Source organism: Mandrillus leucophaeus, unplaced genomic scaffold (assembly GCF_000951045.1).
Source record: "Mandrillus leucophaeus isolate KB7577 unplaced genomic scaffold, Mleu.le_1.0 Scaffold186, whole genome shotgun sequence".
Lineage (NCBI taxonomy): Eukaryota > Metazoa > Chordata > Mammalia > Primates > Cercopithecidae > Mandrillus > Mandrillus leucophaeus.
Genome location: NW_012101876.1, coordinates 2988508 through 3004896, shown reverse-complemented (window position 1 = coordinate 3004896; position 16389 = coordinate 2988508). Strand labels below are relative to the sequence as shown.

Genomic DNA, 16389 nt, shown 5'->3' with positions numbered 1-16389 from the left:
CTGCTGGTCATCACCTATGCATTTCAAGGAGATTGCGGTAGAGTGGTCATCTTCAATTTGAGGTAGGGGGACATCTTTTCAACATGCATTGTTTCTCAGCAGTTGTACCTGTAATTTGCTTTGGTTATTGGAGCTTGATGGTCAAAGACCCTTTTAGAGATTGTCCAGCCTGGGATGAGCAACTTGGCACTTCTGGCTTCACCACACTGTCAGCAGTGACAAAGCAGAGTGGGTGGAGAGAAACCTCAGGCACTCACTGCCTAAAGATAGTTGTAGGGGATATGGGGGACTGGACTACAGCTCTTAGAAAAACTCCCAAAGAAGTATAGTCTGATGGCCCTGGCAGCTGGCCTGTGGCCCCTAGAGGTATGTAACTAACTCTGCTTTGAGTTGAAGGCTACAAAGAAAGGGAGGCTCCTTGGGGAAAGGCCCAGTTTAGCAGCTCTGTAATCATAGTATCTAGCACAGTGCTAGAGAAAAAAAGAGTTCTGTGTTGGCTGTGTTAAATTTGAAATGGAAATTGAACAGGCTATTGGACATGTGAGTTTAGAGTTTACTGCTGGAGATGAAAAGTTAAGGCCATGTAGAGAGTAAGGGAAGAGGACTCAGGACTCAGCCCAGGAATGTGTCAACAGTTACAGGCCAAGCAGAAGAGCAAGGGCCAGCAAAGGAGATGGAGAAAGAGTGGCCAGCCAGACAGGAAGGAAATCAGCAGAGTGTTCTTGGAGTCAGGGGGAAAAGTGTTTCAAGGAGAGAGGGGCCGACTGTGCTGGATTCTGTTGAGAGGTCATCATTGGATTTACCAAAGATGTTAGTGGGTGACCAGAATGACTGGCTTTAGTACATTACTGAGGGTGAAAGCCTGATCAGATTGTGTTGAGGAGAGAATGGGAGATGAGAAAGTGAAGACAGGACCATATGTAACTCTTGAAATGTTTTTTTTTTTTTCTTTCTTTTTTTTTTAAATACTTTAAGTTCTAGGGTACATGTGCACAACGTGCAGGTTTGTTACATATGTATACATGTGCCATGTTGGTGTGCTGCACCCATTAACTCGTCATTTACATTAGGTATATCTTCTAATGCTATCCCTCCCCCCCACCCCCTCCCCACAATAGGACCCAGTGTGTGATGTTCCCCTTCCTGTGTCCAAGTGATCTCATTGTTCAGTTCCCACCTATGAGTGAGAACATGTGGTATTTGGTTTTCTGTTCTTGCGGTAGTTTGCTGAGAATGATGGTTTCCAGCTGCATCTATGTCCCTACAAAGGACACAAACTCATCCTTTTTTATGGCTGCTTCGTATTCCATGGTGTATAAGTATTCCATGGTGTATATGTGCCACATTTTCTTAATCCAGTCTGTCACTGATGGACATTTGGGTTGATTCCAAGTCTTTGCTGTTGTGAATAGTGCCGCAATAAACATATGTGTGCATGTGTCTTTATAGCAGCATGACTTATAATCCTTTGGGTATATCCCCAGTAATGGGACGGCTGGGTCAAATGGTATTTCTAGTTCTAGATCCTTGAGGAATCGCCACACTGTTTTCCACAATGGTTGAACTAGTTTACAGTCCCATCAACAGTGTAAAAGTGTTCCTGTTTCTCCACATCCTCTCCAGCACCTGTTGTTTCCTGATTTTTTTAATGATCGCCATTCTAACTGGTGTGAGATGGTATCTCATTGTGATTTTGATTTGCATTTCTTTGATGGCAAGTGATGATGAGCATTTTTTCATGTGTCTGTTGGCTGTATGAATGTCTTCTTTTGAGAAGTGTCTGTTCATATCCTTTGCCCACTTTTTGATGGGGTTGTTTTTTTCTTGTAAATTTGATTGAGTTCTTTATAGGTTCTGGATATTAGCCCTTTGTCAGATGAGTAGATTGCAAAAATTTTCTCCCATTCTGTAGGTTGCCTGTTCACTCTGATGGTAGTTTCTTTTGCTGTGCAGAAGCTCTTTAGTTTAATGAGATCCCATTTGTCAATTTTGGCTTCTGTTGCTGTTGCTTTTTGTGTTTTAGACATGAAGTCCTTGCCCATGCCTATGTCCTGAATGGTATTACCTAGGTTTTCTCCTAGGGTTTTTATGGTTTTAGGTCTCTAATCCATCTGGAATTAATTTTCGTATAAGGAGTAAGGAAAGGATCCAGTTTCAGCTTTCTACTTATGGCTAGCCAATTTTCTCAGCACCATTTATTAAATAGGGAGTACTTTCCCCATTTCTTGTTTTTGTCAGGTTTGTCAAAGATCAGATGGCTATAGATGTGTGGTATTATTTCTGAGGGCTTTGTTCTGTTCCATTGGGCTATATCTGCTTTGGTACCAGTACCATGCTGTTTTGGTTACTGTAGCTTTGTAGTATAGTTTGAAGTCAGGTAGCATGAAATGTTTTAATGTGAATGGGAGCAGAGAAATGAGGTGAAAGCTGGATTAAAGGAGAGGCTTGTTTTGTTTGTTGTATTTTGAAAAGCGGCAAAGAACACAAGTGCCTTGATTTAAATCTGCTTTGCCCCTTACTGGCTCTGGGACCTCAGTTTTCTCATACGTAAAATGGGGATATAATAATATCGGCTTTCTAGAGTTGTTGTGAAGACTGACTGAATGAATGTATGTAAAGTGCCTGATATATGCTAAGGATGTCTGTAGGTGTTTGCTGCTGCTGTTGTTGTTACATGTTACATGAGGTAGGAGATCCTAGAGCTCATGTGTGTTCTGGTGGGGAGGGTGGAGAGAGTGTGATGCAGGAGAAAGGATAGTTGCTGGAGGGGAGGCTTGAGAAGACAAAGAGGAGACCAGCCCAGGTGGACAGGTTAGCCTTTGGTAAGAGTAAAGTGAGTTTAGTTGTCATTCCAGGGCAAAGTGTTAACCAGCATAAGCCATTTAAGAAGTTAAATTGTGTGATTGATGGAGAATTTTGTGTCTACCTTTGTTAGTAAATCACTTGAGTAAAATCTGCTTCTAGTCAGATTCCTAACATCAGATTGATACTCTTGCTACCATTTAAATAATGCCTCTGGGTCTTGGTGTCTTTATGTGTAAAATGACTTATGATTCTTGATAGTGACTAAAGTTTCTTTCAATTCTGAAATTCTTTGAACCATACCTACATTTTTGTTTTAGGTCATCTCTAGTCATGGCTTTGCCTAAAATTTTAAGCCAGAAAACAAATGAACAGGAGTGAACAGGGAAAGCTAGCCAGGTTTCCAAAGAAATACCTATTTCCTGTACAGAGACTTTTGCACTAGTGGTGACATCAAAATATCCTACATAAAACCAGCTTTTTAAATAAGTGTGATGAAATTTCCTCTTAGATGCTGACTCTGCCTAGGCATTAAACATGTGTACTAGTAAAGTTGGCAAATGTGTTGTTATTTCACTGAACACTGGAAGAGCATAAATGTTGTTTTATGGAAAACTTCATTTCCTGCCATGTGTTTTAACTTAGGACGTGGATAGTTGAGGTTTCAGTTGTAAAGTCTTTTGATCCATTAAGTATAAAAGCAAGTACAAATGATAAAAAATATATTTTCTCCACTATATTTTGCCTATCCAATAAAAGAATAGCATATAACAAGGGCCACAATTACAGGTCCTAATTATATGGACTAGCTTTTGGAGTAAAATAAATATGTGGTCTTCAAAAAGACTTTGTTAATGTTTTTAATCCACATTGCTAGAAATCCATATAGTATACTGCGTTTGTGTTAAGCAAAATAGTAAGAGGGAAGCATGTCTTTAAATATAATGAATTGTGCAGGTGTTTTGTGTTCCAGATATAGATAAAACACTTTTGTCCAGATTGTTAGGATAAATAGCAATAGGTACATTACTGTTTGTATTTCAGGTTGAGTAACTGTAATGCAAAAATCTGAAATCTGAAATGCTCCAAAATCCAAAACGTTTTGAGCACTGACATGACACTCAAAGGAAATGCTCATTGGAGCGTTTTGGACTTCAGATTTTCACATTAGAGATGTTCAACCTATAAGTATAATGCAAATATTCCAAAACTGGAAAAAAAAAATTGAAATCCTAAACACTTCTGGTCCAAGCATTTCAGATAAGGGATACTCAGCCTGTGATACCAATAATTGATCATAGACACCATCCAAATGAAAATATGGCTTAACAGAAAGTATAGCTTTTGTTTCCGTCCTCATTGAATTTTACATTTGGACATTGGGAAATGACTAATGCTTCCATTTCACATAGTCTAGCACTTGATCGTGATGCATTCTCCGCTATCTCAGCTGAAATTCTGCTTCGTATCTAGTTTTGTTAAGGAATTTAACACATGCCAGTTAAGCTGTCAGAAATGAAATAATCTAGCTCTAGGCTGTATTTTAACAGATTATTGTATCGAAAGAAAAAAATGAATGTTTATAAAATAACATTTCTTTCTTCCTTTCCTTTCCTTTTCTTTCCTTTCCTTTTCTTTCCTTTCCTTTTCTTCTTTCTTTCTTTCTCTTTCTTTCTTTTTTGTTGTTTTTTTGAGATAGGCTCTCACTTGGCTCACTGCAGTCTTGACCTCCAGGCTCAGGTGATCCTCCCACCTCAGCCTTCCGAGTTGCTGGTACTACAGGTGTGCCACCATGTCTAGCTAATTCCTTTTTTTTTTTTTTTTTGTAGAGATGTAGGTTGCCATGTTGCCCAGGCTGGTCTCAAACTCCTGGGCTCAAGCTATCCACCTGCCTCGGCCTCCCAAAATACTTTTGTGGATGTAAGAAAAGGGGAATAATGAAGTAATAGAGACCTCTGATGATTCTCATTACTTGTCTTTGTAACAAGATACTTAAAAAAGAATGTGTGGCAAACAGAGGAAAATACCAGTTCTACTAAAGAAAGCTCTGCTCTCCCTGACCTCTCCCATACTTTTACACATGAATTTGGATTTTCTGTAGTGTTCTCTTCCCCTACGCACCCAGCTTAAAAAAAAAAAAAGAAGTGCTCCTGAATTCCTACCAATCTTTGTTCTGGAAAACAATTTTAAGTGACTTTAAGTTCAAGTTTTTATTCATTCTGCGGATACTTACTGAGCCTTACTGTGTGTTGGGCCCTGTGCTTCATCTAGGGAGTTGACTAATATGTGCTGAATATGGTCAGAAAGGCAAAAACATTATATTGGTAGAGTTGAGAGTATGAAGAGAAGAGGGAGGACCTCAGGCAAGGGAATATTACTTGAGCAGGGCCTAGAAGGGTGAGCAGAAGGTTGGCAGAACTGAGAGCTTGGCGCATGCTGAATTACCTAGGTAGGGTTTTGGGGAAGAGCAGGTGTTAGGTACCTTTGAGGACCAGCAGGTTGTCCAGTTTGGCTGAAAAACCACAAGCACAGTGAGCCAGGAGGAGTCCCAAGTTGGTATGAGTTAAACAAGACTTTTAGCTTTTTTTTTGGTACTTGAGTGGTAGAGAGCCCTTTAAGGTTTTTAAGCTGGAGAGTAACTCAGTGAGGTTGGAGCATTAGGAATATTTACTTGTTGGCTGCTTTGAGAGACAGAAGAAGGAGACCAAGGTAGTAGTTCAAGTGAGAAGAAAGAAATTCTCAGCTTAGGGTGATGGCAGGTAGGCAAGGGAAAGAAAAAACAGCTAAATTTATGGAATTTGGCTGTGTTTGGGACAGTATACCAGAAAGAGTCAAAGTTTGTGTATGTTTATGTCAACTGAAAACGTAATTGACTGTGTTGAGTCCAAGATGCGTCCAGAATTTAATACCTGGTAATGGAAAGAAGCTGATTTTGCAAGGCCCTGTGAGGGCAGGTGCAGCCTTCTCTCTCTCTCTGCATACCCTGTTCCCCAGTTTTAGGCACCATGCTCAATAAAGGTTCATGGAAGGAATGACTTGGGTGGAGTTCGTTGTATGGCCTAAATGAGTGTACCATTGGAGCAGAACCATCAGATGATTTAGAGAGGGTCAAGCTAACCTGGATTTGAATCCTGACTTGGCAATTTCTAGCTACATGATCTTGAGCAAGTTACTGAATCTTTCAGTTTCCTCATCTCCAAGATACAGAATAACAACACTGTCTCTTGGGATATAATATGATTATTCACATCAACTGAGTGAATGAATGCACATAAAATATTTAACCTAGCATCTGGCATATACGTGAGATAAATGATCCTCAGGCATTGGCTGTTGTTACTTATGGGGAGTGTTGATGTCAGCTTGTGATTGGCAGAAAAGTAATGACGAGTTGTCAGCAGAGGGTGGGAGGAGATTAGTAGTCTGTGAGTCCTTGAGGGCCTCAACCTGGAGTGGCAGAGGGAGTAGGAGTGAGGCAGTTTAGGGAAAGCTCCTATGGAAGAAGTGAGAGAAGGAATGGTAAAGGAGAAAGACCAGGTCAGTGATAACAGGGGGGGACCTGAAAAGTTCAGTATCAGCTGTCCCAGACAAGGAGAATGAGTCAGTGTGGAAAGTACCAAATTCAGAGAGGTCAGGGAGGGTGAGAACTGAGACTGGACATTGAGTTTGGTTGTTCAGAAAGACCCTGACCAACTGTTAAAGGAGAAGTTGCAGGAGCGCAGAAGCTGCGTTACCTGTGGTTAAGGAGAGCATCAAGGAAAAAGGAAGATTCTGTGGGCTAAAGAAGAGCTGATTGTCTCAGTAGAGGAAGGGATGAAAGGCAAGATTTCTAAAATACATTCAAGACAGTATGGCTTTTGAGTTTGCACTGGTAAAAACATGTACAAGCCCACCACACCGCAGTTTCTTGTTGTCCATGTGAGCAGTCTCTCTGAGATAGATGTTCAGTGCTCAATCTTTAAGGTCCTGGTGCAAAAGCATTGGTATGGTGGCATATATAGTTATAAATGAATAAAATGTAATATATAATATAAACAAATACTAATTTAAGACAATGAAATACAGTCATGTGTTGCCTACTGACGGGGATGTTTTGATAAATGTGTCATTAGGTGATTGTCATTGTGCAGACATCATAGAGTGTACTTACACAAACCTAGAGGGGATAGCCTACTACACACTTAGGCTACATGGTATAGCCTATGGTTCCTAGGGGACAAACCTGTAAGCATGTTACTGTACTGAGTATTTCAGGCGTTTGTAACACCATGATATTTGTGTGTCTAAACATAGAAAAATAGTAAAAATCTGGTATTATGGGATCGCCGTTGTATATGTGCTTTGTCGTTGGCCAAAACGTCGTTGCCCAGCACATGACTGTACATTATAACCAACACTTAATGAGTTCTGTGGGCAAGCAGCGTTGTAAGTACTTTCATCAGTATTATCTCATTTAATCCCCCCAGCAACCCTGTGAGGTATAGGTGCTATTGTTCTCATTTTATAGCTGAGGAGGGCTAGGTAACTTGCCCAGAATCACACAGCTGGTAAGCAGTAGAGCCAGAACTAAATACCAGGCAGTCCAGCTGCAGAGCCCGTTCTGTTAACAGCCATATTCTGCTGCTTACTTTATTTTGTTGCTGAATTTCTTTGAATTGCAAATGGCATTAGATGTAATCTTTGATGAAACAGGAATGTACTGAAGGGAGGAAAACTGAACATGAAGGAAAGGGCTGGTGGCTGCTGATGGAGCAGTGTTTCCGAGAGAGTAGGCAGGACTAGGCCCAAAGTGCAGGTAGAGGGTCAGTCATTGAAAATTACCCCACTTGAGTTTTAGGAGAGGAGGAAGAGAGGGTTGGCAAAAATATGGAGAAAGAAAGGTTAGGGATTTTGCAGGAGGGAGAGAAAGGTAGATGATACTAGAAGATACTTTGAGGTGGTGAGAGAGACCACCATCCATCATGAGAATTATCCAGAGGATTTTTGAAAATGGTCTCCACTAATAGTTTGATGAGATTTAGTAGTCCTATTAGAGTAGAGGGCCTGCATGAGCTAGCGTTAGGATGGGACATTCATTCACCTTGACAGACTTCCAAAGCACCCTTTGATGGAGCTGTGAAGGTCACACTTTCCAAGGAGAGGGTTATATTTTGGTTAGTTGCTGATTTGCTGCCACAAGTGGAGATGAACAGACATAGGAGGTTGAGGAAAGAGTCATGTTGTCTTTTTTCTTTGCTTGTGAAGATGTCCCAGGCTTACAGGGCAAAGAAACACAAAGCAGATGAAAGAATAAAGGAAATTGAGACATTTTGAATTTGAGGGGTGTTGAGCCATGAATGGCACATACCTGCATAGCTCCCGAGTCAGACCTATTCGATCAAGGCTTTCCAGAAATCAGATACATCATGTAAAAATAGTGCTTCTCAAATTATCTGTAGGGAAGGGCTCTTTTTGTTGTTAAGGTTGTGAGCTCTTTCCATTTTATAAAACATCGTATGATAAAAAATGAATTGGAAAATTAATTAAAAACAAAGACATGAAGAGTGCAAACCCAATTTGTTTTCTATTACTAGACTCAACAGGCACAAGATTGTTCTGTGAAATTGTTAAAGTTTCTAAGTGTCTGCTTTTGATTTCTGAAATTAGCTCTTCGTGGACTCCTTACACACCCAGAAGCAACAGTGGGCCTCACTTTGCCTAATACTGGTGGAGAATTTAATGGCAGCTCCCTGATAAGACCCTGGCTTGTTTACAGAGTTCCCATTCCCTGAGCTCTTCCCAGAGCACCTAGCCCAGTGCGCAGCACATTGTGGATACCCATCAAATAAGTGCCCGCTAAGTGATCCCTTGAATAGATGATTTTTGAATGCAGGATGAAATTAAATTAGTATGATAGCAAGTCTCTCAAAAAGAAGTTAATTAAAATGTATTCACATGGTGGTAGGCTGAACTAAAGCAAAGTGTGTTTTACCTTGTTTGGCAATTTTCAAAAACTACATCTTCGTAGATTTCAAAAACCTTAGTTCCCAGGATGCCACCATTTGTCCCTTGTGCTGTGTACGCACTAACCTCAGCCACAGTTCATCTTTTGGTTTTAGATTGTGTCAGCAGCTAAGGTGTGTGGAGCTGCCAGTGAGTCACCATCAGTGAAGAGCCTCCGCTTGCTTGTTGCTGATCAAGATTTTTCCTTTAAAGCTGGCCAGTGGTAAGTGACTGTTCTGTGTTCCAAGTGTGTATGTTTAAGGAGGTGCCATCAGATAGAAGGGATTATTTTTTCTTCTGGAAAAGACTTTAGCTAGCCATTCCCTTGAGGAAGAGGAGTTCTAAATCATATCTCCTCAAGGTGAGTCTTTGGTGGCACAGAGGATCTGATTCCTTTCCTGGCCTCAGAGCCCACTTGGGTTTTGAGCCCGTGGCTCCCTCAGTCATATATGAAAATTGCTGTCTTGAGTTTTCCACGTTGAAATAAAGCTAGTTCTGGCCCATGGAACTGACAGCTCTGATAATTAACACTCTTCAGGAATGGCTGCTAACAGATTGCACTTCAGTAATCTAATCTCCTTGAGTTACATGTTGCAGGAGATTCATAGGTTTTTAAAAGGTAGTCTTCTTTGTGTCCAATGCAGAGTAAACAAAGTGTCCTGAAGAGAAGAGGAACACAGGACTCACTATCCTCTTGACTGAATTATTCTATCATACGTATCTTATCTGGGTTGAATTTAAATACTTTGCTTAATTTGTTATTCGGATTCCCCAATCAGGCCCAGCTCCCCAGAACCCCCACACAAATCATAAGTCTGTCCCATTTGACTCGGGACTGATGAGCATGCTGCCTGGGTAACAGCTCAACTGTCTCCCTTTTCCTCCGAATGGTGCCTCCCTGAGCTTCAATTCAAGTTCAGTTGTAAAGAAAGCAACTTGAATTTCCCTAGGAAAGGTGTGTTTGGGTGTGTGTGTCCTTTATTTAAATAAAGCATTCATTTCTAAATGGATTTTTGGCCTGTCAGTCTTGATAGTGTTTCTTAGGAGTCACTTGACTAATTTTGGCAGTCCATCTGGAAATGTGGTTTTGTTAGAAGGAGGATGTGTGATAATAGCAAGTGTGATAATAGCAAGAGTTCGCAGTCTTGTGTGTTAATAGTTTGCCTTTGAATTTAGAACTAGAAAACAAGATGCTGATTGCAATAATTTGGGTTTGTGAAGCAATTTGCTGCAATCTTTGCACATGTTCGATGATACACATTAAATGCATTTTGCCCGTTTTAGGGAGTGGGCAACATATTTACCCTTCAGAAATGATTTAGCAGTCATTATATTGAAAAGTGGAAACTTTAATTGTAATGATCTGGTTTTCCATATTTCCTTTCTGTGGAAGTGTTTGTGTCCTGTGCACAGCACTGTTTCTCTGCTTTCAACTCTGAATCCTGCCAAGACTCAGACCCAGCCTCCTGGTTAGGAAAAGCCTGTGCATTGGTTATTCTGCTGCCACTGTGGTGTGCCTGCAAATGTATTGCACTTGCTAACCTGAGTTACCTGGTAAGAAAATGTCCTCATTCCCTAGTGATATTTTTAGAAACAGAGTCCTACTGTGATTCTCAAGATGAAATGATTTGGGGTTGGTGTCATGTATACATCCCAATTAATGGATTTGGCCATTTCACTGAATTTAGGCCTGGTTTTAGTCTGTGCCTGTCAGACTTCTTTGGAGGTCGGACTTGGGGGATAAGGATCACTGTCTGGTAGTGGTGACGCTTTCCCTCCCAGGTGTTCATCAGCATTCATTCCAGGCCCCTGGGCCCTCCTCTTTCAACAGATTGTACCCTTACCATTGATTTATGGTTCCAGGGGTTTTGAGTTCCTTTTGATATTTGACCTTATGGTTACAGAATGGCCATTTTACTGAGGTTGGATGTGTCTGTCCCTTCCATGCTGTTACTTGGATGGCTTTGTGCTCTAGGCTCTCTCAGACCATCAGCTTGGTAGTAACCGCCATGTGGCACTTTGGAGAAGAGGGCAAGGATTAGGAAGAGGGAGTGAGCATGTGGCTGCCATGCAGTTTCCATAGTTAGGATTATCAGACTGGAGAGCTGCTAGAAATCAAGGAGAGGGTTGCTGTCGGGCTTATCTTTGGGGTAAGAGATAGGGCCATGATTCCACATCTCTGAAGTTTTGACTGGTGGCTTCCTCTGACACCTACCAAACTCTGAGAATGAGGTTCGAGGCCCAACTCTAAATAAGTGAATGTTGTCTGTGACTAGCTGGAGCTTTGGCCACAGATCCCCATGTAGACACCTTCGGATATCAGGTATAGGCTTCAAGGGGCTCTTTTTGCACTACACTGTGTTCTTACTGGGCCTTGCAGAGAGGACTGGTTCCTGTGGCAAGAAACCAGTTCCAAGAACTCTAGCAATCCAATTCTGAGAGAAAGGCCAAAGGCAGAACCACCTCAAAACATTTCTCACATGATCAGGGTTGAACTTCTTGGTTCATCTTACTAGTAGGCCTACCACTTGCTAGCTCCTTGGTGAGGCCTGCCCTTGACCAAGATTCCTCTCCCTTGGGATGGAAAGATTGGCACTCGCTCTTGGGTCTGGAGCATGCCACCACTAGTCCTCACACAGCGTGCAGCTGCCCTGAGTTTCTAGATTCACATTTGGCTGTGGTGCTCACCGCCTGCCTCCGGCGTTGGTTATGCTACTGTGGGTAGCAGTGTATTGTCGCTTAGTGCCCTAGAGACTGCTCAGCTCACATGCTTGCTTTCTACCAGCTAGCTCTGTGATGTGGTCAGTTTCTTTATTTGTCTGGGCTTCGGTTCTCATATCTTCAAAGGGGAAACAGTAGTATTCCTATGTTTTGGGATAATTAAAGTGTTTAGCATAATGCCTAATGTTAACTTTATTTGTTTGAGTTTAGCTTTTGTTACTGCTAATAAGTATTTCATTCAATCAGTTAGATCTTATGTGCTGATAAGGCCTAGGGGACAGATTCCAGTTCTTATCTCCTTGGTCAGTTTCCCTGCAGTGAAGCTGTTGATTGAAAGAGCGGCAGGCCAGGCAGGAGTCGGGGCTCATCACCACAATGTCATCACTGATGCCCCAGTCAGTACTCAGTCCACACTTGGCTGGGTATAGCATGCCTCCTGAGGGGAGCTAAGGCCAAAGCATTTTCACAGAGTGGAGGGAATTCCTGGTCTTAGTGTGTCTGACTTTCTACAAGATAACATAAGTTTAGATGCTAGAAAGTAACTTTGAGCCCTACCGAGAGAAAGAGGACACCAAGAAGAAACATTAGAGGAGCAAGATTAGAGACATACGACTTTACCCCTACCCTTGAGCAGGGCTGCCACACTGTAGATAGATAACGTCCTTACAGCCTACACGACCGTGTGTGGCAGCCCTGATTCTCACAGGACTACACGTAACACAGCACTGTATTCCTTGGCATCTTTTTTCAAACTGTGTCCTCTCCCATTGCTTATCTGGTGAGCACTGTGTGTCTTTTAAGACTGTTTAAAGGGCATCTCTTCTGTGAAGTCTTTCTTAATTCCTCTACTCCTGGTGGAATTGACTCCTCCTTCCTCTGCATTGCCCCGCTACGCTAAGCAGATTTTATCATTGGCCATTTAATTGTATGTATTTGTTAATTTTCCTCCTCTTAGAGTGGGTTCATTGAGGGCAGGAACTAAGACATACATGCATCTTTGTACCTCTAGCCAGTACCACAGTGCCTGTATATGGTAGACAGGTGCTCTCCTTTGCATTAGGTGAATGAGTGAGGGGCTCTGAGGACTGCAGGAAAGGACTAAAGAGTTCCGGGATCTCGTAGTATAGCTGCTGTGTGCTTGGCACTGGGGCTGCCTTTGTGCACAGGACCCGGCCGCCTGGTGTGTCATGGTTGGATGTGGACATCCACTGCTTCACTGCGCACCTAGGCTCCTTCTGCGTACACTCACTCATTGGGTATATAGTAAGGGCTTTAACTCGTGGCTCCACGAGTGCTCATCCTGCAAAGGACATTTTTAAAGGTGTGTGTTTAAAGTTTAATTCTTTCTTGGACAGATGTTTTATGAAATATGTATTGTACATATTTTCTTAAATCCATTCGGGTGAAGTTTTTATATAACTTAAATTCTGTATTTTTTAATGAAGGAGTCCTTTTTTTCCCAAAGGTAGCTCTCCAGAGTTACTAGAGAAGAGAGTTCCCTTTCATTCAACTGAGAGAATGGTCATCATCAGCACTGAGCAGCAGAGGGCACTGTAGTTCAGGAGATGAAGCAGCAGCAAAAGTAGCTCATTAATGTGTTTATTTTTTAAACATGGAAATGATGGAGATTTTTGTATACCTCCTCTGTGATAGCATGTAGCAACTGTGTTAACAAATGCTAACGATAGTCTTTTAAATTTTTATCTTGTCAGAAATGAAAAGAAAGTTAAAGTACTCATGGAAAAGAGTCAAGTGAAAATAGGTTAAAATTGGCTAAAGACGTTTTCTGGAGCACTTCCAATCCAGAACTGATTTTTAAAGACTTGTAATAAATGACTGGAAATGTAAGGCCATAGACTGCAGGAGAATATTTTTTTAAGGTCATAGATCAGATTAGAGAACAGCTTGTGCTTTTCTTTTAGGCCTGTATGTAGGTAAGCAACTGGGGAAGGATGATACTTTTTGCTGTTGTGATGGCTGTGAAACGCCTAGATTGAATGTTTATTTTTCCCAGATATGGGGATGAGAATTTTTTGTGGTTCTGTGTTCCAATACATGTTTCTTGGCATATGACTAGGTTTATTGCATTTCCTAGAATCCTCACCAAAAAAGGGTTTCTGTGGCATAGAATTATTGAAAGCTTGAAACCCAGGAGTTCTAGACTATAGGATGTGGTTAGAAGAAAAGAAGGAAACGTTAAGACTTGTGTAACTCAAAGGCCATATCAGCCTATTAATTCTGTCAAATGCTAGTGGGAGAGTTTTTGTTGCTTTTCTTGCCACTTTTTTCATACTTTTTAAAACTTAAAAAGACTGTCATGTTGAGATATATTCAAATAAAATTCAGACATTTAAAGTGTACAATTCAGAGGTTTTAGTATATTAACAGAGTGTGCACCTATCAGCGCAATCACGTTTAGAACATTTTTACCCAGAAAGAAACTCTGTAATGATTATTATTCATTCCCCATCCTCCTGCCTGGCTTAGATGACCACTAATCTATTTTGTCTCTGTGGATTTGTCTCTTATGGACATTTTATACCAGTGGAATCATACAGTACAGCGTGTGGTCTTTTTGTGATTTGCTTCTTTCACTTAACATGATTTCAGGGTTCATCTGTGTTGTAGCCTATATCAGTACTTCATTCCATTGTATGAATATGCCACATTTTGTTTATATCTTCATCAGCTGATGGACATTTAGATTGTTTCCACTTTGGGGCTATTGTGAATAATGCTGCCATGAACATTCATATATAAGTTTTTGAGTGGATATATAGGTTCACCTATCTTGAGTCTAAACCTAGGCGTGGAATTGTTGGGTCATATGCTAACTGTGTTTAACATTTTCAGGCACTACTAAATTGTTTTCTAGAGTGGCTGTGCCATTTTACATTCCCACCAGCAATGTGTAAGTGTTCCCATTTCTCCAGACCCTCACACTATTGTTTGTCTCTTTGATTATAGCCATCCAAGTGGGTGTGAAGTGGCAGCTCATTATGATTTTGACTTACATTGCGCTAATGACTATTGATGTTGAACATCTCTTGATGTGCTTATTAGCGATTTATATATCTTCTTTGAAGAAATATTGAAAGTATTTTGCCCATTTTTTATTTGGTTATCTCTTTATTACTGAGTTGTAAGAGTTCTTTATATAATCTGAATACAACTACCTTAATATTAATAGATACACTATTTAAAAACATTTTTTCCCATTATGTAGATTGTCTTCTTAACTTTCTCTCTCTCTCTCTTTTTTTTTTTTTTTTTAAGATGGAGTCTCACTCTGTCACCCAGGCTGGAGTGCAGTGGCGTGATCTCAGTTCACTGCTACCTCTGCCTCCCAGGTTCAAGTGATTCTCCTACCCCAGCCTCCCAAGTAGCTGGGACTACAGGTGCGTGTGCCACCATGCCCAGCTAATTTTTGTATTTTTAGTAGATATGGGGTTTTACCATGTTGGCCAAGCTGGTCTCAAACTCTTGACCTCAGGTGATCCGCCCACCTCGGCTTCCCAAATTGCTGGGATTTGTATAGGCATGAGCCACTGCGCCTGGCCCTGACTTTCTTGATAATAACATTTGTAGCACAGAGTGTTAAATTTTGATGAAATCTGTTTCTCTATTTTTTTCCCAACCTTTTTGGTTTGGGGTCATATCTAAGAAACCATTGCCATGAAGTTTTACTCCTGTGTTTTCTTCTAAGAGTTTATTATTTTAGCTCTTACATTTAAGTTTCTACTCTATTTTGACGTAATTTTTGTATATGGTGTGAGATAGTGGTCCAAATTCATTCTTTGTATGTGGTTATTCAGTTCTCCCAGTGCCACTGTTGAGTAGACTGTTCTTTTGCCATTAAATTGCTTTGGCACTCTTGTCAAAAATCAATTCACCATGAATTTAAGGCTTTATTTCTGGACATTCCGTTCTTTTCCATTGATCTCCATGTCTATCCTTATGTCAATACAACAGTGTCTTCATTACTGCAGCTTTGTAGTCACTTGAAATCAGGACGTGTGAGTCCTACAAATGTAAACTTCTTTTTCAAGATTGTTTTGATGATTATGGGTTCCTAAAATTTCTGTATGAATTTTGTGATCAACTTGTCAATTTCTACAATGAAATCACCTGGGGTTTTAGTAGGTATTGCATTGAATCTGTGGATCAATTTGAGGAGTATTGCCATCTTAGCAATATTAAGTCTTCCATGCCATGAACATGGGATATGCTTCCATTTACTTAGATCTTTAATTTTTTTCCAGTGGTGTTTTATAGTTTTTATTGTGTAAGTCTTACACTTATTTTGTTAAATTTATTCCCAGTTATTTTATTCTTTTTTATGCTATTATAAGTGTAATTGGTTTTCTAAATTTCACATTTGGATTGTTCATTGCTAGTGTATAGAGATACAGTTGATTTTTGTCTGTTGATCTTGTATCCTGCAAACTTATTTGAATTTATTAGTTCTAATATCTTTTTAGTGAATACATTAGTATTTTCTATATATGACAGCATACCATCTGCAGCTTCCACCTCTGCAATCTGAATGCCTTTTATTTCATTTTCTTGTTCACTTACTTTGGCTAGAACCCCTAGTACAATGTTGAGTTGGAGTGGTAAAAATAGACATCCTTATCTTGTTTTTCTTGGGGGAAACTTTCAGCCTTTCACCAGTAAGTAGGATGTTTGTTGTTCTGAATACCTTTTATTTCATTTTCTTGTTTACTCACCTTGGCTAGAACCTCTAGTACAATGTTGAGTTGGAGTGGTGAAAAGTAGACATCCTTATCTTGTTTCTCTTAGAGGGGAACCTTTCAGCGTTTCACCGTTAAGTAGGATGTTAGCTATGGGTCTTTTGTAGATGCCCTATATCAGGTTGAGAAA

General features: G+C 40.5%; 1 protein-coding gene across 3 annotated transcripts in view; it reads left to right on the top strand.

Moving 5' to 3' along the window:
* The window catches only part of OXNAD1 (oxidoreductase NAD-binding domain containing 1), a 75317-nt gene that overhangs the window by 15266 nt on the left and 43662 nt on the right, over nucleotides 1–16389 (top strand). For all 3 annotated transcript variants that reach the window (XM_011977934.1, XM_011977932.1, XM_011977933.1), the window contains exon 5: nucleotides 8901–9007. In XM_011977934.1, the coding sequence (XP_011833324.1) occupies nucleotides 8901–9007 (107 nt within the window). The remainder of the gene's footprint in view (nucleotides 1–8900; nucleotides 9008–16389) is intronic.